At 59.0% G+C, this 24,331-nt stretch overlaps 1 protein-coding gene and 1 non-coding gene across 2 annotated transcripts; both read right to left on the bottom strand.

The window, feature by feature from the left end:
* Positions 1 to 2,377: 2,377 nt before the first annotated feature.
* On the bottom strand, positions 2,378 to 22,927 carry Ppp1r37 (protein phosphatase 1 regulatory subunit 37). The gene is made up of 13 exons (XM_070001186.1): positions 22,481 to 22,927; positions 8,262 to 8,359; positions 6,851 to 6,896; positions 6,597 to 6,697; positions 5,983 to 6,102; positions 5,726 to 5,876; positions 5,481 to 5,636; positions 4,673 to 4,785; positions 4,202 to 4,343; positions 3,939 to 4,105; positions 3,103 to 3,850; positions 2,886 to 2,976; positions 2,378 to 2,807 (listed from the first exon to the last, which is right to left on the bottom strand). The coding sequence occupies exons 1-12, from the start codon at positions 22,698 to 22,700 to the stop codon at positions 2,894 to 2,896; spliced, it is 2,145 nt and encodes a 714-aa protein (XP_069857287.1). The 5' UTR covers positions 22,701 to 22,927; the 3' UTR covers positions 2,378 to 2,807; positions 2,886 to 2,893.
* LOC138812937 (small nucleolar RNA SNORA61) lies at positions 10,562 to 10,687 on the bottom strand. The gene has a single exon (XR_011367652.1). It is a non-coding gene; the product is annotated as a small nucleolar RNA SNORA61 (small nucleolar RNA).
* Positions 22,928 to 24,331: the final 1,404 nt, after the last annotated feature.

Consider the following 24,331-nt stretch of genomic DNA (forward strand, 5'->3'; position numbering starts at 1 on the left):
CAACCCCCCAATCCAGATTTTGGGGAAGTTGAGGCATAGGAATGGGACACATGGGGCAGGGAGGCTCATCCCCAGGTAGGCTGTTCTCTGTGGAGTGCACAAGAGACAGCCAGGAACAGGAGGGTGTCACTGAGCCAGCACCCTGAGGACTGAGAGTCCCAGAGGGCCCCCCCCTCCCAGCAAGTTGAAGGTACTTTCAGGTCACGTGGCCCAGGGTTGGAAAACTGAGCTCACGTTACTCAGCTCCCAGGCCAGTGGCTACCAGACAGATGGACACAGGTCAGTCCCGGTGACCTTCAAGGAGCTGTGAGGTGCTGGGGGCCATGCAACCCCATCAGGTCAGTGTCTCCTGTCCCCTCCCCTAGCCCAGTGGGGGCTGGACAAGCGGGTCCCAGTGCCCGGGGGTCAGGTGGGAGCTGGCACAAGTGCAGCCCAGCTGTCAAAAGCTGCAGCTTTGCTGGCCTGTGGTGGCATGGGGTGTTAGTTACTTGGTAAAACCAATGTAGGACTTGAGATACCTGTATGTAGGAGTGGGTGACTCTGTCACCAGGACACACATGGCCCTGTACACACCTCCAGCTCTTCTAGAACTAGCTATGGGGAAGCCAAGGGGTTCCCTCTGCCTCCAGCCCCCAACTCAGAAACCCCAGAGAACAGCTAGCTCTTCCCCCCAGATGTCACAACCAAGTCCCACAGACAAGATGATTTAGAACTGCAGACGTTTATTGCTTGGCAGGGCTGCAGGCTTCAAGTTCAAGATAAAGGGGGGGGGGCGCTCTTACTGCTCCTCCAGGCTTCTGGCTCCCAGCTGGTGACCTTGACCTTCCCAGTCTTGTGGACGAGGCCCCAGTTTGCCTTCACAGGCCAGTTTTGTGGCCAGGCCCCTCCTTTTCCTGAGTCTTCTCTGGGTTGGCCAGGCCGGCCCTGAACTCAAGCCTTCTGGCATGGGGACTACAAGTGAACACCTAGGTTGTGTAGGTCACGGGGCCTGAACTCTGGGCCTGGGCGCTGTCCCTCAGCTCTTCAGCTCAAGGCTAGCGCTCTACCACTTGAGCCACAGTGCCACTTCCGGCTTTTTTCTTTTTGCTTATGTGGTGCTGAGGAGTTGAACCCAGGGCCTCATGCATGCAAGGCAAGTGTTCTACCACTGAGCCACCTTCCTAGCCCCAGCTCTACTATTTTGAGCCACACAGCTCCACTTCTGGTTTTCTGGTAGGTAATCAGAGGTAAGAGTCTAATGGACTTTCCTGCCCGGGCTGGTTTTAAACTGCAATCCTCAGATCTCAGCCTCCACAGTAGCTAGGATGACAGGCCTGAGTCACTGGCCCTGCGCTTGGGTTGTCTTTTGTGTGATTAGGGATGGAACCCAGGGCCCAGGCATGCTTGTCCTAGGCCCCCAGCCCAAAGCTCCTCACTGTTTTGGAGCTACAGGGGCTTGAAGTCAAGGCCTGGAGCTTGCTGGACAGGCTCCCTTCCATTGAGCCATGCCCTCGGCACTGTCAGGCTTCTCAGGGGCATGCACTGTGCCCAGGAGAGCTTCAGACCATGACCCTCCTACTTAGGGCCTCCAGCTCGGCTGAATGACAGGCACACACACACACCACTGTACTATGCTCCCTAACCAACACTGTCTGGATGGCCTCACATTGGGGTTCTCCCTAGTTGGGCACCAAGGGTGGACTATCTTTAACGAAGAGGTTGGAACCAGGGCGGCCTGGATGGGGGGGCTCTTCCCAGCCCCCTCTGACATGGATGGCCACAGCAGCAAGGGGTGGGGGGGAGCCAGGGCTCACAGCGGTGCTGGAGTCGGGTTTGAGGGGCAAGGCAGGGCAGGCAGGTGACATGGCTCGTAGTGGCTACCTGTGCCCTGCACACAGGCCTGCGGTGTGTTCAGTGGGAAGGGCGCTGTCACCGACACACAGGGGAGGTCAGCGCAGAGACCGAGGACACCTCTGTCCCACAGCAGGCCACACAGGACAGCAGCAGTGGGGGTCATGGCCTTTCCTTACCAGTGACCGCAAGCTCTACGGGGTGGGGTGGGGGATATTCCCAGCAGTGCTGAGCCACTGCAAGGCACTTGTGATGGAGCAGTGGCCTGTGGGCTTCTGGGGCTTTGGGCCTGGGAGACCAATGGGTGGGGCTATGCTAGACCCCCATAATGGAGGTAGGTGGGGGGAGCCATGGCTGGGGTCACACAGGGGCCAGGAACTCTGCCTAGCCCCCAGCAGGAGCACCGGGGTGAGCAGAAAGCAGAGGGGCAAGTGGTGAACCCAGCCCCGGTTTATTAGAAAAGGTGTGGACAGAGCAGCACGGACAGGAGTGACCCCCCCACAGCCTTGGCCCTGCCCGCCCCCGCCTGCACCCCGCTGCCCCCCCAACCCCACTGTAGTGCCTTCCAGGGCGCAGCCTCAGAACCCCATGGCTGCCAGCCCCGGCTCCCTGATAGATTTTATTGCACGTAAGAAAAGGAAAGCTCCGGCCCTCGGCGGCCCTGCCCGCCCGCTTCCAGCTGCCGCCGCGCCGCTGGGCCGCACAGGGCGGGCCTTGTGTGGCGGGCGCTCTGGAACCAGGGCGGCCTGTGTCCATGGAGCCCCCCCCCCAGTCCCCCCCAGAGCCCCGAGTCCGTGTCGGCACAGACACATGTAAGCATAAGGGCGGAGTCCGTGGGAGCTGCCCAGTCCCGCAGCTCGTGTGGGCCCTGCCCTGGTCCCCCGGGGGTGTGGGGGGGCTGGGGGGGGGGATGAGCGGGTTCTCATGGCTCTGGCCTCAGCTTGTCCAAGACTGACCGGAAAAAAAAAAAAGAGGAACTGGGGGACAGAGATGAAGAGGGGGCGTCAGAGCAGGGGGCTCCTACGCCCGCCCCGCCCCCGGGGGGCTGCACCCACCTAAAGTGTCACAGTGTGTGCTGTGCCGCCTCCTGGCTGGCGTCCCGCAGCAGCTCCTCCAGCTCCCGCTCGTCCTGGGCGCAGCGCAGCTCTGTGCGGGCGGCGCCCACAGTGAGTGGCCGGCCCGCACGGGCGCCGGCCCCCCACCCCGGGGACAGCTCTGGGGGGCACCCCTCTCGTCCCCAGCAGTGCCGGCCTGGGTCCCCCAGCGCCTCACCGTGCTCCAGGCCGCAGCTGCCCCCCTTGGCCTCTGACCCCGGAGGTGGCTCTGGGGGCAGCGCCAGGGCAAACTCGGGCTTCAGGCCGTTGGGCAGCGCCGGTCCTGATGGGGGCGCCTCCGGCTGGGGCTCGGGCACCCCTGAGTCCTGTGTGCCGATGGGCTGCACTGGTGGCAGGACAGGGGGAGAGGGAGGAGAGGAGGGTGGCAGGGAGGCACAGGCGGGGGGCACCGGGGGCTCTGCCCTCTCTGGTGGACTCTCTACCCGGGTCACCACAAACACTTTGTGGCCGCGGCCCGGGCTGGACACGGAAATCCGCTGTTCCGTGGGCGAGGAGGGGCTGCCTGGGGACTTCGGCTCCTCGGGGCTCAGGGAGTCCGTGGGGGGAACCAGGGCAGGGCAGGGGGCTGAAGGGCTCTGGTCACAGTGGGCCTCTTCCCTCTGCCTGTCGTCTTCCTCCTCCTCGCCATCCTCCTCTTCCTCCTCCGCCTCTGAGTCTGAGTCTGAGTCCGAGTCGGGTAGGGACCTGGGGCTCGTGGCCCCGTTATGTGCCCCTGTGGTGGTGGCGGTGGGGTCCCCGGACTCCTCGAGGGGCTGGGGCTGGGTGATGGTGATCTCGGGCATAGATGCAGACAGCTGCAGCTGCTGCTCCTTCTCCTCCCGCTCCCGCGCCAGCACAAAGTTGCGCTTGCAGCCGTTCTGGATCTCAGTGAGCAGGGCCTTCTGCGTCTCGATGAAGCTCTTGACCTGCGGGTGGCATGGCCTGGTTAGGGTGCTAGGCCACGGGGGCCACCCTCCCCACCCTGGGGCCTGGGCCAGGCAGAACCCCGCTCACCGCCTCCTTCTTGGGCTCCCGGTCGAGGTCCAGGCGCAGCAGTGAGTGGTTCACCTTGAGGGCCAACGACAGTGCCATGAGCCCGCCTGTCTTGATCTCGTTTTCCCGCAGGTCCAGTCTCAGGAGGCGGGGGCACTCAGCGATGAACTCGGCCACCGCCACCGCGCCTGGGAGGGGGACCGAAGGGCTGGCCATGGGGCCCCAGGCTGGCTGGCCGCCCCCTCACCCCCCCCCCCCCCCCCGCGCCCCGGCTCACACCCTACCCTCGCAGGTGAGCTTGGTGGAGGCCAGGCCCAGGCGCACCACGCTGCGGTTGCCGATGAGCCCGTTCTTGAGGTTGCGCACGCCCTCGTTCCCGATGGGGTTGTGGCCCAGGTTCAGCGTCTCCAGACTCTGTGTGTGTGGCTGGAAGGGCAAAGCCCATGGGGGGGTAGGCAGGGTTCCCACCCCCCACCAAAGACGCATCAGGAAAGAGGCTGGTGCAGAAGCGGACAGGGCCGCTCCCCGCCTCGTGTGTGGGCGCCCCGCCCGCGGGCCAGCCTGTGCAGGGCACTCGGCCGGGTCCTGTCCTGCCAGCCCCGCAGCTGCTCGCCTTGCTTTCCGCGCTATACAACGGGAGGACCAAGCCCTCGCCAGCACCATCTTTAGGCAAATGTGCACAGGGCCATGCCGCCGTCTGGCCCACAATGGCAATGAAAGAAATGGCACGGAGCCGGGCGGGCTCGGGGACTCACCAGCGCCATGCCCAGGAAGGCCATGCCCGTGTGCGTGAGCTGGTTGTTCCACAGCACCAGGGTTGCCAGCCCTTTCCTCTGCTCCTTGAGCCCCTCGCAGATGTAGGCCAGACCTAAGGGAGGTCAGGGCCCAGCCTGTGGCTCTGGGAAGTCTGTCCCCAGGGGACATTTCTTCTCGCTGTCCCTGGCCTGCCCAGCCTACTGTCTCTGGCCTGGACAGCCCCCCAAACCCTGGACTTGAACTGCTTGGGACCCTGGGCCCCAATGACGGCTGCCACGTGTCTCGCCCTCTGGCAGATGGCATTTCACTCACTGCTCCCTCCAGGCTGAGCCCCAAGGTGGGTGCTTAAGCAGTGCCCTCTCTGCCCCGCAGCCCTTACAGTAGCTAGGGACTCTGCTCAACAGAGAGGCAGGGAGGAACCAGAACTCTCCCCCTCTCCCCACCTGCTCGCTGACCTTCTCCCTGCATGGAGTGTCTGAGCTAGTTTCCACCCAGGGCCTTTGCCCCTGCTCCCTGCAATGCCTCCTTCCCTGCGCAGGCCCTGCGGCCCCGCCCATCTTCACAGCACACCCTCACTCTGAAAACGCACCTTCCTGTCAGGCTTTGCAGAGCAGAATTGCCACAACTTTTCATCCAACAACTCCTTTCCACTCCAGGGAACCCCGTGACCTGAGCCCAGCCAGGGTACCCTTGACTTGCTCAGGCCCCAATCTGGGACTCACTTCAAGCCCTGGAGGGCAGTATGAAGTCTGGGGGGTTGGGGTGCACACCTGGGTGCCCAGCGCCGCTCCACAGGGCTGGGCTCACCTGAGTCGAGCACGTGGTTGTTGCGCAGGTCCAGGGTCTGCAGGGAGCAGTTGAACTTGAGCAGGTTGCCCAGGTGGGCCGAGTCCTGCAGGCCGTTCAGCTTGTTGTCAGCCAGGTAGAGCTCCCGCAGGTTCAGGTTCATCTTCAGGGCTGTGGCTGCAGGATGGGGGGGTGGGTGTGTGGCTGGCAGCCCAGCGGCCGGCTCACAAAGACCCAGGGGCGCTGGGGTGGGAGGCGGGGCTCACCAAGCAGCACGAGGGGCCGCCCCGACAGGCTGGCGTTTTCCAGGTGCAGCACCGCCAGGCTGCTGCGGATGCGCAGGGCCCGCGCCACGAAGGGCGCTGAATGGTCCAGCAGGGGCGTGCTGCGAGCGTCCAGGTACTGCAGGCAGCTTGTCTGACGGGGACAGGGGACGGGGGTGTCAGGCTTGGCTCCAGCCCTCTCTGGCCACAGGCAGCAGCATGGCCACCTCTCAGGGGCAGGGGGCGCAGGAGGGCCGCACCTTGCGCATCATGTGGGCGGCGGCCTGCCAGCCCCGGGTGCCAATGTGCTTGTTGAAGGAGATGTTGAGGTGTGTGGCGGACTCATAATACTCGATCATGTCGAAGAGGGCCGAGGCGCCCTGGGGACAGAGACGGCAGTTCAGCCTCTGCCCAGGTGGCTAGGCCAGCCGGTGCCCTGGCCTCGGTCCCAGCTGGTATACCAGGTGACCAGGGCAGCCTGGGCTCCGCCCGCCACCATGCCCCTCCTGGGGCCTCTCACATCTCTTTTTTTTTGGGGGGGGGGGGGGAGTCCGGTCATGGGGCCTGAACTCTGGGCCTGGGCGCTGTCCCTCAGCTACTCAGCTCAAGGCTAGCGCTCTACCACTTGAGCCACAGCGCCACTTCCGGCTTTTTTCTTCTTGCTTATGTGGTGCTGAGGAATGGAACCCAGGGCCTCATGCATGCAAGGCAAGCGTTCTACCACTGAGCCACCTTCCCAGCTCCCTCTCACATCTCTTGACATTGGGTGCCTGGGGCTCTAGGCAGATGTGGACAGGCACCTGGGCCTGTGGGGGGGGGGAAGCAGGGGACGGGGGCCCCACCTGCTAGGTCACCCTCCCTCCTTTGTGCTCACATCTTCATCCAGGCTGGTCTGCTCCAGGTCCACCATCTTGAACTGCAGCCGCTTGAAGACCTCCTCCAGGGCCTCGCAGGCCTTGTAGTCCAGCTTCTCCCCTGAGAGGAGGAGGCAGGGACAGTGGAGGTATCCAAGATGGCCTGCGAGCGCTGGGGAGGGGGAGCTCCCCGGTGGGCATTGCCCCTACCCTGCCCTCAGCCCGCGCAGGCCCCAGCCCTGCCTGGGCTCCCGTGTCTCTGCGCTCATCCCACCTTTCAGGTCCAGGCAGTCAATGCGGTGCTCGAGGTCCGTGAACTCCTAGAAAAGTAGGGGCGGTCTGTGCTCGGGGCAGAAAGACACCCCAGATGCCAGGCTACCCAACAGCGGGATGGCGGTGCTCCAAACCCAGGATGGGCCCACCAGGAGCCAGGCAGGCCTGCTAGACCAAGTGAGGGCGCAGGCTACTGGTGGACGGCTAGGCCGAGGGCACAGCCCGCGTGAGGGGCTGAGGTGAGGCAGGGCCCAGCGTGCACTTCGTCCTGGCTCAGCCCTGCATGGAGCGCCCCCTTCTGGTGTTATATGGAACCCAAGCCTCCGGGCAGAGAGGGCAGCACAGCTGGCTACAGGAGGGCGCTGAGTAAACACTGAACAGCCCTTGGAACTGGTAACCTCCCCTACAGCTGCCCTCCCCTCCTAGGGAGGGGACTCATCTCCATAGGGGCACTCTGAAATTTAAAGTAGATTATTTATTTTTTTGTTGGCTGTGGGACTTGAACTCTGGGCCTAGGCGCTGTCCCTCAGCTCCTCAGCTCAAGGCGAGCGCTCTACCGCTTGAGCCACAGCGCCACTTCAGGTTTTCTGGTGGTTCACTGGAGATAAGAGTCTCATGGACTTTTCTGCCCAGGCTGTCTTTGAACTGCCATCCTCAGATCTCAGCCTCCTAAGTAGCTAGGATTACAGGCGTGAGCCACTGGCACCCGGCTTAGATTTGCTTTCTCATCTATATTTTAACAACTTCAATAAACAACAACTTCTTCCTCTTCCTCCTCCTCTTCTTCTTCTTGTACTGAGGTTTGAATTCAGGGACTTATGCTTGCCAGGCAGGTGGCTCTACCACTTGAGCCTTTTCAATCCTGGGGCTTGAACTCAGGGCCTGAGCACTGTCCCTGAGCTTCTTTTGCTCAAGGCTAGCACTCTACCACTTGAAGCACAGCGCCACTTCTGGCTTTTTCTGTGTATGTGGTACTGAAGAATCAAACCCAGGGCTTCATGCATGCTAGGCAAGCACTCTGCCACTAAGCCACGTTCCCAGGCCACCTTTTTGCTTTATCTTCTGGAAAGGGTCTCATGCCTTCTGCCTAGATCCCCAGACTTATGGGAATTGTATGCATGGCTTTCCACTGCAGAATAGCTTCTTTTGTTTTCTTTTGCCAGTCACGGTGCTTGAACTCAGGGCACAGGCACTGTCCCAAAGCTCCTTTTGCTTAAGATTATCACACTACCACTTGAACCAGAGCCCTACTTCTGGCCTTTTTGTGGATCATTGGAGATAAAGTCACAAGGACTTTCCTACCTGGGCTGGCTTCAATCCATGATCCTCAGATCTCAGTCTCCTAAGCAGCCAGGATTATTGGCATGAGCCTAAAGTTGTGGAACAGAGGCCTTCCCACCCCGACCCCTTACCTGCAGCTGCCGGAGGAGCTTGGGGATCTGCCGGCAGTTCAGTTTCTGGCATGCCTGTCTGTAGGCGCTGATCACCTCATCCACGGTCACGTTCTGGGCTGTGGGCAGAGGAAAAGAGGCTGTGAGGGTTTTTCCCACAATACCTGGGGTTCAGTCCAGAGCCTTGTTCTCGCTCGGCAGGCACCACGCCATGCCCTGGTCTTAATCAACCAGTTTCATCCAATTGAGGGGGGAAAAATGAGCTCTTTATTTCCCTAATGTGAAACCTAGCATTTCCTTCCAATTAACATAGGCCAGATAAGGAAGAAAGAAAATAACTACTTAGCAGATCCTCCAGTGATGCTATAACAGGCATGAGCCATGGGCACCCAGGGGGGATTTATTTTTCCTCTGTCTCTCTTGGTTGGAGAGAGGGTCTCTCTCTATAGCTCAGATAGAGTCTGCTGTGTGCTCCCATAGATTCTGGTTTCTGCTGGTTATCGGAGGCGCACACCTGTAATTTTAGCTATTGAGGAGGCTGAGATCTGAGGATCGAAGTTCAAAGCCAGCCCTGGAAGTTAAGTCCCCATGAGATGCTTATCTCCAATTAACCACTCAAAAACAGAAGGGGGCACTGTGGCACAAGTGGTAGAACGCTGGGTTTGGGCATAAACAGGCTCAGTGACAGCCTCAAGGTCCTGAGTTCAAGTCCCACAACTGACAAAACAAGAAACAAAAATGCTTGAGGGTTTAGTTTTTTTCAAGGGGGAGGTTCTGGGAACAACCAAAAAAAGAAAACAAATGAACAAAACTAAATCAGACTGAGAGACATCTCCACTGACACAGAGCTGGGGATGACACGGGCTGGGGATATGGCTTTGGGTAGAGTGCTTGTCTAGCACAAGCAAGACGCAACCACAGCACCCCAGGAAGGAAAGGAGATTTGGTTTGCACCCTTGAAGATGTGAATGTTCCCAGGAACTGACGAGAATGGTCACAGTTAGTTCATGAGGCCTTTGGGAAACCAAATACCAGATCCAAGTCTAAAAGGTAGAGAGAGAGAGACAGAGAGAGACAGAGAGAGACAAGAGAGAGAGAGAGTGTGCACACGCACGTGTCCGTATTGGGGCTTGAATTCTGGTGGCTCAAGCTCTTTGGTTGGCTTGGTTGCTCAAGGCTGGTGCTCTACAACTTGAGCCACACTTCCAAATTCCAGATTTTTTTTTTTTTTGACCAGTCGTGGGGCCTGAACTCTGGGCCTGGGCGCTGTCTCTCAGCTCTTCAGCTCAAGGCTAGCCACAGTGCCACTTCCAGCTTTTTCTGTTTATGTGGTACTGAGGAATCGAACCCAGGGCTCCATGCATGCTCTACCACTGAGCCACCTTCCCAGCCCAAGTTCCAGATTTTTGCTGGGTGTTTAGAGATAGAATGTCTTAGATTTGTCTGTCCTGCTGGCTTCAAACCACAATCTTCAGATCTCAGCCTCCTGAGTAGCTAGGACTACAGGCATGATCAGCCGACTCCTGGCTTTAGGAGTAAGCTTTAGGCTGGGCTTTGGTGGCTCATGCCTGTAATTCTAGCTACTCAGGAGGCTGAGATCTGAGGATCACAGTTCAAAGCCAGCCCCTGCAGGAATATCTGTGAGACTCTTATCTCCAATTAACTACCAGAGAACCGGAAGTGGCACTGTGGCCCAAGAGGTAGAGAGCTCGCCTTAAGCTGAAGAGCTCAGGGACAGAGACCAGGCCCAGAGTTCAAGCCACATGACTGACAAAAAAAAAAAAAAAAAAAAAAAAAAGACTGGGAAGGTGGCTCAGTGGTTGAGTGCTCGCCTTGCACGCATGTGGCCTTGGTTTGATTCCTCAGCACCACATAAGCAGAAAAAACTGGAAGTGGTGATGTGGCTCAAGTGGTAGAGTGCTTGCCTTGAACTGAAGAGCTGAGGGACAGCACCCAGGCCCAGAGTTCAAGCCACATGACCAACAACAACAACAACAAAACCACAGTAAGCTTTAAGTAAGACCCACATTCCCATTCCCTGTCCTGCTGCAGCTATGACAATGATTGTCATAGTGATTGCTCTTCCCTCTCTGAAAGTGACATCTATAGTCTCAGGTGATAGGACACAAGGAGACCCAAGAAGTAGCTGGCCCCGTGCTGGTGCTCAGTCAGCAGGAGACAGCAGAGAAAGAAAACGGAAGCCAGCGCCGGTGGCTCACGCCTATAATCCTAGCTACTCAGGAGGCTGAGATCTGAGGATTGAGGTTCAAAGCCAGCCCGGGCAGAAATGTGAGACTCTTTTTTTTTTTTTTTTTTAAATATCCTGTTTGAAATAAGCTCACGTGTTATGCCAGACTGCAACGCAGTATGAGCGAGCTTCACTATCACTTTCCCTCTTTTAGGACCACCAAGACCAGCATTCAGATCCGATGGGAAAGGAAGAGGGTATAAATGTGAGACTTTTTTTTTTGGTTCCGGTCGTGGGGCCTGAACTCTGGGCCTAAGCGCTGTCCCTCAGCTCTTCAGCTCAAGGCTAGCACTCTACCACTTGAGCTACAGCGCCACTTCCGGCTTTTTTTCCTTTTTGCTTATGTGGTGCTGAGGAATCGAACCCAGGGCCTCCTGCATGCGAGGCAAGCGCTCTACCACTGAGCCACCTTCCCAGCCCCTAAATGTGAGACTCTTTATCTCCAATAAACCACTAGAAAACCAGAAGTGGCGCTGTGTGGCTCAAGTGGTAGAGCGCATGCCTTGAGCTGAAGAGCGCGGGGACAGCGCCCAGGCCCAGAGTTCAAGCCCTGCGACTGACCAAAAAAAAAAAGGGGGGGGGCGGAAGCTGATGACAGTGGGGTGCACTCTGCAAGGCCCCAGGCCCAGGCCCAGGCCCAGGCCCAGGCCCAGATGCAGTGTAAGGCAGGCCGGACACAGAGTGCTTTCCTCGAACGAGCTCATTCAGCCAGCCCTGTGATCCAAAAAGCCTGGCGCAATTCCATCTCCATTTCATAAAGGAAAGCAAGCCAGAAAGCAAGACATCACCCAAGCCACTAGGCCAGGAAGGGGCAGGCCTGGCCTGCTCAGAACCCAGGGCCTGGCTTCACTGTCCCCAGGTGTAGGGGCTGCAGGGGACCCTGAACTGAGAGAGGCAGAGGGAGGCCTGGGCTCTGAGATAAACACTGGTACTGCTTTGGCTTTCCCTCCGGCCAGGCCCCGGGATTGGGACGGGCAACTGTCAGACAAAGGGACAGGGAGAAACCCCCACGCTGGCATCAGGTGGGGGAGCTGCGGCTCAGGCATGCGCACAGGTGTAAAGCCAGGATGGGCACCAGGGGGCGGTGGTGACTCAGGCAGCCTCACCAGCTGGGAGCTGGTGGGGAGAGGCCAGTCATGGGGTGGGGGTGGGGGGGAGTCGCTGCCAGAAGTCACCCTGAGGGTAGGCGAGGGAACCCTGAGGTCCAGCTGTTGGGGGGTGGCTCCCTACTCAGGACACCCACACATGGCACGCACATGTGTGCAGGCTGCTACAGGGATGTCTCACCCCACGACTGGGACCCCCTAGTCCAAGGCAAAGACGAGGTGGCAGTCCCGAGCGACCGCACTCTCCGGAGACCAGCCTCCATCTCTACTGGGCCAAGTCAATGTGACTCGATCTCAATGTCGTTGGCAAGCAATGGCTTTTACAGAGCCTCAGACCCACCAGGGGTCTGGGGTTCAGCCGCAGTTGTGTGGCAAGACGGGTACCCCAAGGCCTGGACAGGCAGGGGGACACCCAGACGGCCACTCCATGCAGTGACGCCCCCTCCACTGCCATTCCTGGGTTCACACACTGGCCAGCCAGGCTCTGCCACGGACCCGCCTTGTGCCATCTGTCCCCACCAAGGCCTTGCTCCGGAAGCCTATCGCCATGACTTTCTGGGTGACAACAGCTTCTCCCTCCTGGCCCTCCTGGGGAGGGGAGGAGCACACCATCAGGACCCTGTCCACAGCACCTCAAGTGGATTCTGATCTGGGCAAGTTGGGAGCCCGCGCCACTGCACTGCCGCCGCCGGCGGCACTGGCTCTCAGCGCTACTGGCCTGGAAAGTGGAGCTGGTGACACACAGAGACTTCTACAGCGGCCGGTGACATCACCCAGACACACAACAAGCTGCTGCTTTGTCAACAGGCAGCGCTGTCAGGACCTGACACCCAGGTGACAAGGTGCCACAAGGTCCTGGATGAGCAGAGCAAACAAAACCAGGCTCAGCAGCTGTTCCCACAGGAGGACCTCCACCAGGCGATGTGCTCTTGCACCTCCCCCTCTGCCCCCCCACCCTTAGACAAATATTTATCCAAGGCTGGGGTCCCCCTCCGCTGGGGAGAAAGGAGGGGCTGCAACAGCAGGGCCTGGTGTCTACTCTGTCTCGGGAGGATGACCCTTGGCATGTGGACGTGATAAACCCCGGCGCAAAACCCCGGCGCACACAGTAGGTGCATCTGCTGATGATCTGTCAGCCCACCACAGCCTCCATGCAATGATGCTCTATAGCCCCAGCACTAGGGAGGCAGAGGGAGGAAGACGAGTTGGAGGCCAGGTCAAAAGGCCAAACAAAATTCCAGATCGCTCACACCAGCCCTGTTGCTCCCAGAGGCCGTGAGGCCTCACGGTCCCAGGCTGCGGCCCAAGTCAGCGCTGCCCAAGGCCGAGGGCATGCAGCCGGGCACCAGCCACTGTCTTCATGCTGTGCAGGCAGGGCCAGGTCAGCTAGCTCTGTCACTGGGTCCAGGCCAGCAAAGGCATCTATCAGGGTCCAGGCACTTGGGGAAGGGCTGAGCTTTGGGCACTGGGCCCAGATCCATCTCTACAGAAAACCCAGGGTGACGCCTCACTAGGTCCCTGCTAGGCGATGCTTGGGACAGAATCCAAGATAAACCCTGCCTCTGTCCCCAGGGGCTCCCTGGTCAGGAGGAATCGGATCTCTCCCCAACAGCGATGGGCCAGGCTGGGCTGGGCTGGGCACCGGGCATGGTGACATAGGCGACGCCTATAACCTGGGGACTTCCCAGAGGTGGGGTTCTCAAACACCAAAGGCCACTAGAAGGCATGTGTTTGCTAAGCACCTGCAGAAGGAGAGACAGGTGGAAGGGAGGTGTTTGCCAGGTAAAAGGTCAGCTCAGCACAGCTACCAACCGCAGGCAGCAATTCTGCTCCAGCCGAGGGCCCCAGATTCCTGCCCAATACAAACTGCCCTGTGGCCAAGCAAGGGAGACCGTACAGAGCCAGACTGCGAGACTGGCAACAGAGTGGTAGGAAACACAAGACCCAGATTCTTCTGGTAGTTTATTGGAGATAAGAATCTCACTGAGGGCTGGAAGGTGGCTCAGTGGTAGAGCGCTTGCCTTGCATGCCTGAGGCCCTGGGTTCGATTCCTCAGCGCCACATAAGCAAAAAGAAAAAAGCCAGGAGTGGCGCTGTGGCTCAAGTGGTAGAGTGCTAGCCTTGAGCTGAAGAGCTGAGGGACAGCGCCCAGGCCCAGCGTTCAGGCCCCACGACTGGACCCAAAAACAAAACAAAACAAAAAAAACTCACCGAAGCCAGGTGCTGGTGGCTCATGCCTGTAATCCTAGCTACTTAGGAGGCTGAGATCTGAGGATCGCCAGCCCCTGCAGGAAAGTCTGTGAGACTCCTATCTCTAATAAACCACTAAAAAACCGGAAGTGGTGCTATAGCTCAAGTGGTAGAGCGCTGGCCTTGAGCTGAAGAGCTGAGGGACAACACTCAGGCCCAGAGTTCAAGCCCCATGACTGACAAAAGAAAAAAAAAAATCTCACGGACTTTCCTGCAGGGGCTGGTTTTGAACCACGATCCTCAGATCTCAGCCTCCTGAGTAGCTAGGATTATAGGCGTGAGCCACCAGCACCCAGCTCATATCACTTTTTTAAGCCAAAACCAAGAAAAACACATCACTTTTCAGCGCACGAGGGTGGGATGACACGATTCCACCAGCAGGATTGCCATCCTGCAGCAGAAGTTGAGGTGAGCAGGCAGTCCTTGTCTAAGGGGACCCCAGACTTGCACACAGGTCTGCAGGGTGGAGGTGACGGCGGCAAGAGGGGCAGCAGTGATTTCAGCAAGGGGAGGAGGCTGCAGTCGGGGACCGAGTGCTGTGCAGTGTGACATGGTGTGTGTGACATGGTGCGGTGTGTGCCCAGGTGCAGAGACACAGCTGCCCCCTAGGGAACAGAAGGTCATGCGGCGTTCTGCACAGATCTGGGAGCATGCAGGTATTGGATGCTGGCAAGTCGTGGCTCAATGCTCCCCAGCACTGGTGCTCACGCCCATCGTGGAGATGGGGTCTCTGGGGAACTGGGTGCCCACCAGGATGCAGCCAGCCCTGCCAGAATGGGCTGATGGCACTGCCAGGCTATAGACACTTTAGTGCGCACCTGAGAATCAAGGAATGTGACTGTTGGCTGGCCCACAGTTTCTTACTGCCCTGCTTCTCTCTGAATCTAGAAAAAGCCCTAACGTTGTCTGTTTGGGAGCTAACGGGACTGCACATTCATTCATTCATCTCACACACTCATTCACCACCTCCAGCTCCCCACGGGACACTGATCTTCAAGGCAAACAGGTCAGAAGCCCTAGCGAAGTTGGGGCTTCAAATTCTTCTCCTGCCCGGCGCCAGTGGCTCACACTTGTAATCCTAGCTACTCAGGAGGCTGAGATCTGAGAATCTCAGTTCAAAGCTAGCTGGGGCAGGAAAGTCTCTGAGACTCTTATCTCCAATAAACCACTCAGAAAACCAGAAGTAACACCTGGGTGGTGGCTCACACCTGTAATCCTAGCTACTCAGGAGGCTGAGATCTGAGGATCACTGTTCAAAGCCAGCTGGGGCAGAGAAGTCTCTGAGCCTTTTTTTGTTGTTGTTGGGCTGTTCGTGGGGCCTGAACTCTGGGCCTGGGCACTGTCCCTCAGCTCTTCAGCTCAAGGCTAGTGCTCTACCACTTGAGCCACAGCACCACTTCGGTTATTTTTTCTTTTTTGCTTATGTGGTGCTGAGGAATCGAACCCAGGGCCTCAGGCATGCAAGGCAAGCGCTCTACCACTGAGCCACCTTCCCAGCCCCTCTGAGACTCTTTATCTCCAATAAACCACCAGAAAAGTGGTGCTGTGGCTCAAGTGGTGGGTGGTAGCCCCACGACTGGAAAAAAAAAAACAAAAACAAACCTCTCCTTTGACCTAGTCAAGTCCCCACCTGAGAAAGCTACAGGTGACAAGCAGAAGAACTGTGGGACAAGGATGGAGACACGGTGTTGTTCATGTGCCCACACGCTGGAAGGACCTAAGTGCCCAGCCATGTAGACACAGACAGCTTAGTCGCACTGTCGCATTGTTTGCTGGGGGAGGGGGGGCGGCAGCAGCACACACAGTCCCACCCCACCAGGACCCTGCCGGCCGTGGCAGTGTCCCGCCAGAGAGGAGATGGGAAGGCACCCCAGCTGTGCCTTCACAGTGAAAACATCCCAGGGGTACAAACCACCAAGGCAGCAAGGCCATGCCTCTGCGATGGATCAGGAACTCCCCCAACTCAACAAGAAAAAGACAACACGGCTTAAAAATGCATAAAAAGATCTGAAGACATCTTTCCAAAGAGGATGCTGAGGTGCCCAATAAGCACATGAAAGCCATCCAGGGAATGCATGCCACACCCACAACGAGCACCCCTGCCAGCTTCCTGGGGGAGCCACACAGAAAGGACAATGACAAGTGCTGGCACAAAGGGGGCATGAGCCTTCATCTGCTCTGCACGCACGCAGTGTCACGTGGGCACACATGGTGTGGAAAGCAGCTGGCAGTTCCACGGTCACCCATTTGCACACCGATGGGAGAGGGAGAGAAAAGCACGGCCACGGGAAAGTGTGCACATCAATGGGACGGTGGGTGAGCTGGCGAGTACAGGGCAGCGCCTGCTCTAACAGGCACCGTCTGGCCATGAGAAAGAGTGAAGTTCCGGCCCCTGCTATCCGTTGAACCTTAAGAACATTCCACTCATTGCAAGTAGATTCTCTTGAAGAAACCAGGACCTGACCATCAATATGGAAGTGTCAGGTAGCAATGCAGGTGTCTTTCCTGATTGATTAGAATGCTCTCAACTTAGCCAGGTACTGGAGGCTCACCCCTGTAACCCTAGCTATTCAAGAGGCTGAGATCTGAAGATGGGGGTTCAAGGCCAGCCTGAGCAGACAAAATTGAGATTTTTTTGGGGGGGCGGGGGGTAGTCATGTGGCCTGAACTCTGGGCCTGGGCACTGTCCCTCAGCTCTTCAGCTCAAGGCTAGCACTCTACCACTTGAACCATAGGGCCACTTCTGGCTTTTTCTGCTTATGTAGTGCTGAGGAATTGAACCCAGGGCCTCAAGCATGCAAGGCAAGCGCTCTACTACTGCACAATCTTCCCAGCCCCTTGAGAGACTCTTATGTTCAATTAATTAGCAAAAAGGCAGAAGTGAAGCTGTGGCTCAAGTGGTAGAATGCTAGTCTTGAGCAACAATGCTCACCCTGAGTTCACGCCCCAGGACCAGCAGAAAGAAAAAACAAAAAACAAAAAACAAAAAACCAAACTGCTCAGCGCTGGATTATGATGATGGATGTACCACTGTGAAATGCTGAGAACTACCATGCTTTAAATGGGTGAACTTTATGGTATGTGAAACACATCTCAATAAAGCTATTTTTAAAAACTCCCAGATGGCAAGATGAACAAGTGATATTCATATTCTCTCTCTCTCTTTCTCTCTTTTTTCCTGGACTTTCCAGCTTTTTCATTTTTTCTTTTGGGAAGAGACCAGGAGTGCATGCTGCACTGGCAAAGCAAGGTCCCCGTGGCTTTTGTGAACCCCACTTCCCAAGCTCTATCTACCAGGGCTGGAGCAGCGATGCAGGGGTGAGGAGAGGGTGCTCTGGGAGGGGGCAGGGGTGGAGCCCACTCCCACCCCTGCACCCCCACACCAGTACTGGTGGACATAGGAAGGCAGTGGCTACCTGGAGAGGCCCTGCTTCAAAAATAAACCACGTGGCAGATCTCCACAGTTCAATGTGGTCCCCATCCATGGCTGGTCCAGGCACCTCACCCTGGTCTCCCTGGCTCCAAGGGGCAGCCAGCCCCATGCCTGGGCACTTCTGAGCAGTCTCGGGGAGGAGGATGCAGCAGAGCTCAGATGCTGTCCCCTGAGCTTCTGAAACAGCGAGGGGAAGTGAACCCAAACAAATAACAACAAAGTGCAGAGATGCCTTGGGAGCTCAGCGGGAACGCATAGGGACAGGGACAGGGCAAGCAGTACTATCTGGGGATTAAGGGGGAAAGGAGGATGAAGAGGAGGAGGAGAAGGAGGGGAACCATGTGGGGCGGGAGCTGGACAGCCACATGGGTGGGCTCACCGAGCTGGGGCGTGGACAGGCCTGGGAGGCAGGCCTTCTGATAAGCTTCATGGGGGGAAGCCGGTGCCTCCCTCCCCAGCCAGGGACCAGGGGAGAGGGCTCATTTTCCCTTTCTCCACTAGATGACGGGAGTAAATGTCACACAGCTCCAGAAAGGAAGCCCTGGTTAGCCGGTCCCATTATCACCTGGCCATTGGGAAACATGAACCTGCATGAGGTCACTACCGGCTCCGCTTTCACCTCTGCCAGCCTGGCCCTAAGGTGCCCAGAACAGGAGTGCTGGAGGGAGGGGTGCTGCTAGGTGGAGGGTCCCAGGTGCCGCTTTCAAGCCGGACAGGCCACCCCGACCAACCAGAGGCCATCTCCAGCGGGACTCCGGCTGCAGCTGCAGCAGGGAAGGGAAGGAAGCGCTGGGCAAGTCACATGAGCACTGCAGACGCACGTGGCAAACCTCCACCCACCACCCCACACGCCTCCCCCTCCTCCTCCTCCTAGAAGGAAAGGGGCCAACCTGTGACCATCTCTCGAGCTCCCCATTCCCAAGGAGGCCTCCAGGAATCCCACTCCTCTTGCTATGAGGGGTGCCTTTCACCCACGCTGAACTTGAACACCAGCCCCCAGCCTCCCAGCTGCAGCCCACGGAGAGGGTGGAAAACCCACTCCAGCCCTCTGCCACCAGATCAGCAGCCTGGAAAAGGGAGCGGGCCCGCATGGGCTAGCCTTGGACAGACTTCTCATCTGCAAAGGCAGGTCGGTGGGAGGCCCGGCACCAGACCACCAGCGAGGGCTCAGGTCCCCAAGGCCAGAAGACTTCTCCCGCAGGAAAAAGGGAGGCTAATGGGCCTCGAAGCCCCCTGCCCTGACTGCAGATTAACTCACTTCATCCCCCACCTGGGCACAAATGCACCAGATCTAAGACTCAACACTCCAGGTTCGATGCTGCCTCTGTGGTTATTTTCTACCCCCATCCTGGGGTCAGGCCTGCTCTAGAACTGAGGCGTCCTGGATTTGGTGAGTGATAGGGTATGGAGATGATGCTGGACCCCGGCGCCTGGTCTGGTGGTGACCTGCAGGGGTGAAGTCACACAGGGGGTGTGCACCCCCTCGCCCCTGTGGGCGGGGTGTCCTGATCAACCATCATCTCAGAGCTGTGCAAAATCTGGGGGCTTTGGCCACCCAGGTGGGCATGTCTGCAGCCTTTTCCAGCCTTACCTGTGGCCTCCCTGCCTCCACTGCAGGAAGCATGCTCCTTCCTGTTCCTTGAACATGCCACCTTGTCCTCTGCCACCGAACTCCCACTGCACAGCACCTGGCTGACTCCTGTGAGCTCTTATCATTATGTCCCTGCCCCGCCTGTGCCCTGCCCGGGCTCAGGGACACACCAGCCTGGTTCTGGCAGGGGGAAGTGTTTGCCGCTGGCTCCCGCACTCCGATGCATGGGGATGGGCCTGTCTTCTCCCCAGCCTTAACACCCACCTGGCCAGGCAGAATAGGTGACCAACCGGTCACAGGTCACCAAGTCACTCAGGCGGCAAAGATCAGTGTAGCAGGCACGCATGTTGCCACCTATGTGGCTGGGAGAACACGTTCCAGAGAGCACGTCCCCACGACCCAGGGTCAGAGCAAGCTGGAGGTGGGGGGTGGGGCAGGAGCGCAGCCCAGCTGTCCTGGAACCCCTCGGGGTGCCCTTTGCCTCACCCCGAAAGGCCGGCGCTGTCACCTGCACTGCACAGGCTGCAGTCAGTTTACAGGGGTCTGGTGCCGGGCTTCTCACTGGGTGCCTCGCTTCCCCCACCAGGCCAGGCTGTTCCCCTTTCCCCCCACCCCCCACACACAGTGAGTTTCTAGGACTCCCTGGTTCAGACAATTCAGGGCTTGCCTGACCTTAGTCTCCAAAGCGATGCCGAGAGCAGCCCCCCAGCAGCCAGACCTGCAGGGCAGCTCAGGGATCCAGGGATGAACGAGAGGACATGCGCAGCCAAGCGGGTGCTCCCCAGCACTTTTCTTAGGCCTTTGGAGCTGCCAGTCTAGGCTCCCAGGATCACACTAGCATCGCTGTGACCTAGTGGCCGTTCACCACCGATCAGCTTCATGTGTTCTCTCTGGAGCTCAGGAGAGCAGAGGAAGAACCCATCCTGTCACACACCTGCTTAATTGTCCCCGAGCTCTCCTTGAAAAGGCCCTTCTGGCTCCTGTGAACCAGGCGATCTGCACATAGCCCCTGCCCCTGCAGACAGAAATCACTGGAACACACATCAAGAGTCTGGGGTGCAGGGGGAGGGCACCAGGCCCAGGGGGACAGGGAAAGGTGGCCATAAGGCAGCATGGACCCTATGGGGCAGCCAGGGCTCAGGCTGGGCCTCAGTGGCTTCTGGCAGGACTGGGGTGCTCCTCTTACAGGCAGTGTTCCTGATGACTCTCTGAGCCTCCTCCCCCTTGCCTCCCCCCATTCCCCATTGCACTTCACAGATAGAAAACAAGGCACAGAGAAGCCTGGGGACCCCCTCCCTCTTCCCCCTCTCTCGGCCTGGGCAGGTGACTTCTACCTGCCAAACCAGTTTCTAGAAGGAAAGTGTAGCTGGTGCCAGAGAAAACCACCAGCCTTAGGTCTCCCCAAAGCTCAGTCACCGTCCTCACTGCCCCAAAGCTCAGGTGGACAGTGACATGTCCTTCACTCCCCAGACACGCTCTGGGTGGGCGACCCCTACACGCTCTCAGGACTCTGGGCAGAGCCAGCTATGAGTCACTGCAGGGGAAGGGAAGGAGAGAGGGAGGGGAGGAAAGGAGGGGGCTGTGCCACTGTCATGTGCTTGGATCACAAGTTCCCAAGTTCCTCTCGAAATCTCCACAGAGCTCAGCTGTGCCGGGGAGCATAGCAGCGTTGGCTGCGACCACAGATCCGCCCCAAGCTGCTGATTAGCCCCACCCTGGCCCCCGTGTGCCCAGCCTGGAAGCACTGAAGCCCCCCTTCACTCTCCATTTCCACCTAGGTCCCCCCAAAGCCTCACCTGCGCTGGCTATCTGACCCCCAAAGGTGGTAGATCCCCCAGCCCTTTGGAGTACACACCGTAGGGAGGATTAAATGGCGGGTACCCACACAGGTTCCCAATCTCCACCTCCACTGAGAAGCTTGGGGAGGACCCTGCCTCTCGATTCATACTCCTCCGTCACCCAACCCAGGACCTTGGCTGGGGTCACGCTGCCCAGCAGGTCCCAGGTGGACTCTTCCATTACCCATCTTTCTGGGCCCTCAGCTCAGATGCCACCCCTGTGCCATCAGGGGTTCACAGAGCTACCCCCCAACTCTCCTATTCTCTCTGCAGTGCCCCCCCCCAACCCTCCTAGCCTCTCAGCTGGGTCCTGACCAGCCAGCCTGCAGTGATAGCAAGCATTCCTCACCCTAGGCTGACCTGCTCTGTTGTCTGAAGTCTGGGACCTGGCTGGCTCCCAATGAATACCCAGAGTCTACACTCACCACCATGTTTTTCACAGCCACTAGCCAGATCCCTCCTGTCAAAGCCACGGATTCCTCTGATGCCCACTGAGGCCAGCAGACCAACCAGTGGAAGCCCACAGGCTTGCTCCAACACTGAGGCAGGCCAGCTGCACAGTGTCGCCCCCCTACACACACCCTTCCCTGAGTCCCACCCACTCGGCAGCATCCCTCCCTACTCCAAGCCGGCCCAACCTCCAGAGGACCCCAAACCCACAGACTGCTTCCCTCCCAATTCCCAGACAGCACCAAGCTCTGATACATCCCCCCCCCACCTTCTATTCAGCACCTCCAACACCAGGCTTTACACTGCCCCCACCCTTCCCAGGGAGGAAAAAAGGTCCTTGCATGGCCACCTGCCAAAGACCCTCAGCCTGTGGACAGTGAACATTTGATGCATGTTTCCCTTTTTTTGGGGTGGTGGTGGTGGTGGAGGGAGAGGAGTTGGGTTTTGTTGGGGGCAGGGTACTGGGGATGAAACCTACAGCCCCCTATATTCAAGGTTCTACCACCTAAGCCACGCCCACAGTCCTTTCCTTGTTTTTGAGACGGAATGTCCTTAACTTTGCCTGGACTGGCCTCCAACTACTAATCCTGTCTCTGGCCTCCAGGATAGCTGGGATCACAGGTGGGCATCACCCCACCTCTGGCCATAGTGGCTTTTCTTCTTAATCCCAAGCCCTGACACTGGCCCGGACCATTTCTGCTTCTTTCTCTGGGGGGCTGCCTTCCTTTTCGTCCCTCTCCGACCCCACACTTTTCTCATTTCTTTACGGACACCGGCAAGGGTTGACTCCTCTTCTCCTCCTTCCAGCCGAGGAAAGCGATCGCATGATCGGCATGGCCGCCCGGGCCCCGAGCTTTGCAGAGCGCCCGCTTAATCTCGTGCCATTCCCCACGGGCTCCTCCAACTCCTCCAACCGCCCTTTTCCGGTCAGTGCTGACCCATTCGTAGCCCCTGGGCCGCTCTGCTCTTTATTGGGGGGTGGGGGGGAAGGGCTGGGGGAGGTACTGGCGTGGGGGGGACCCCCCCAAAGCTGACTGCCATCCTATCAAACCTTACAAGATGTCCAACTTTTCATTTCCCAGCGTTTTGAAAATCCAGAAACGCTCGGGCCGGCGTCACGGGTCGGGAGGGAGACGAGAAACCCAAGACTTTTTTTTTCCACCTTCCCAACGCCAAAGCCCTCGGAGCTCCGGCTCTCAGCCATCCCGTCGGGTGATTCAAGTGACGGGGGCGCACCCCCCCCCCGGCCCGGGGTCCGACCCTGCCCGGACGCCCCCCACCCCGAGCCCCTCGGGTCGCCCCCCCTCCCCACCGCCGTAGCTACCGTGTCTCCAGGGGTCTTTGGGCTCCACAGCTCCGGACACAATATCCTCGTCCGACGGGAACGTGACGCGCTTGGCCGCTGCCTTGAGGCGGCCGTCGGCGGGGGGCGAGGCCGGACTAGAGGACCCGGCCTCGGCGGAGGCCTCCTCGGCGTCGGCGTCCGCGTCGGCATCGGCGTCGGCGCCCGGCCCGGGCGGCGCCTCCTGCGGCGGGATTTCCATAGCCGCCGCCGCCGCCTGCTCACGGGGGCCCCGGGGACATGCCCCGGGCCCCGGACTCGTTTCTCCGGGCCCGCCCGCCGTCCCGGGGCATGGGCTCCGCAGCTGCCTCAGGCGCCGCCTGCGTCCGTTCTCCGCGTCGTCGCCGGGAGCCCCAGCGCGCCTCCGCCGCGTCCCGAGCGCACCTGCTCATCCGCAGACGCACTTTCGCGAAAATGCCGCAGGGCCCGCGGCGCGGGAAGAAAATGGGGAAGTGTGTCCCGCTTCTTTGAGGACACGATCGTCTCGCGGGTGGTATGGAAGAGCGGGGCCGCGGACGAGAGGAAAAGCCACGACACCAGAGAAACGTGAGTAGCGAATCTGCGGCGCCCGAACTGCAGAAAATGAGGGGCGGGCCCAGCTGGACGCCGTCTCCCCGGACAGCGCGCACGCGCGGACCCGAGCCGCTCCGCCTCCGTCCAGGCTCCGCCTCCCGCACTTTCGTCACGACAGGTTGCTAGCGATCCAAAGGCCTGGGAGCCAGAACAACCGAGGAGAAAGGGGGGTGGGGAGAAAACAAGGGGTTGCGGGATGCGGAAGGACAAAGGGACCGGCGCTGCTGCGCTGTGTGAGGACGCACAGCTGACCGGGAGGGATTTTCCGTCTGGAAGCGGAGCCTCTGGCCCCTTGTTTATTCTCTGGCCTCTCATTGGCAGACGGGATGTCGTCATTGGCTGTCAGGAATGTGGCAGCACTGTTTGAAATACATGCAGTAGGGTTACACTGTCGAGACCCGGCTGGACGTCGTGGTGCACGTTGCAACCCCCCAACTGGAAAAGTTGAGGCAGGAGGCTCACAGGTTCCAGGCAGGCCTGAGCTGGCTCGGGGCCACCTAACGAGACGCTGCCTCGATGTAAACACGGAAGAGCTGAGGCTGTGGCTCAGTGGCACAGCGCTTGCCTGCGTACACGCGAGAAACTGGCTCAGTACCTAACTGTAGCGAGAAAAACCGCTCGGCGAGCAGTGTCAAATCCGATTGGGAAAATACAAAACACCTGGGAGAAGACAAAGACCCAAAAGGCGAGCAGCGTGACTCCACCGGCCCGAACACCACCAGGTGGCGGAGGAGGATCACCCAGCCCGGCTGGAGTCGATGCCTTCGCCAGCCCACGATTCGCGTCGGCACTTTCGTCAAGCTGCCTCCAGCGCGCCTGCGCATGAGGGGGGGCCTGAAACCTCAAACCTGCGCTCGGGTACGGCCAATTCGGCTGCTGCCATGGCAACGCGAACACGGGGCGGGGCGAATTACGCCGTGAACGAGGCCACCCGGCCGCTGGGCGGGGCCTCGCCGCAGATGCTGTGAATGGACGGGCGGTGGCGGCAGCGTTCGAAGGTCCCGAAGGTCCCGTTCCCGGTGGCAAGGAAGGGCTTCGCCTGCATTGTGATCTTGAAGGGACTGGGGAGGGGACAGAAACTACCTGGGTTTCTTGTGGCCGGAAGGCTAAGGTCGCCCAGGTACAAATGAAGCACAGCGGCTTTGCCTGAACTACTGATCCGTGGCTTTTGTTCAATGATCGCCACCGCATCCGGTGGTCACTTGGAGGTGGTCACTTGGAGGCCGGGCGATCTTAAACCCAGTATGGGCCACACCTCTG

This window comes from Dipodomys merriami, unplaced genomic scaffold (genome assembly GCF_024711535.1).
Source record: "Dipodomys merriami isolate MVZ:Mamm:240054 unplaced genomic scaffold, mDipMer1.0.p SCAF_57, whole genome shotgun sequence".
In the NCBI taxonomy this organism is placed as follows: Eukaryota; Metazoa; Chordata; class Mammalia; order Rodentia; family Heteromyidae; genus Dipodomys; species Dipodomys merriami.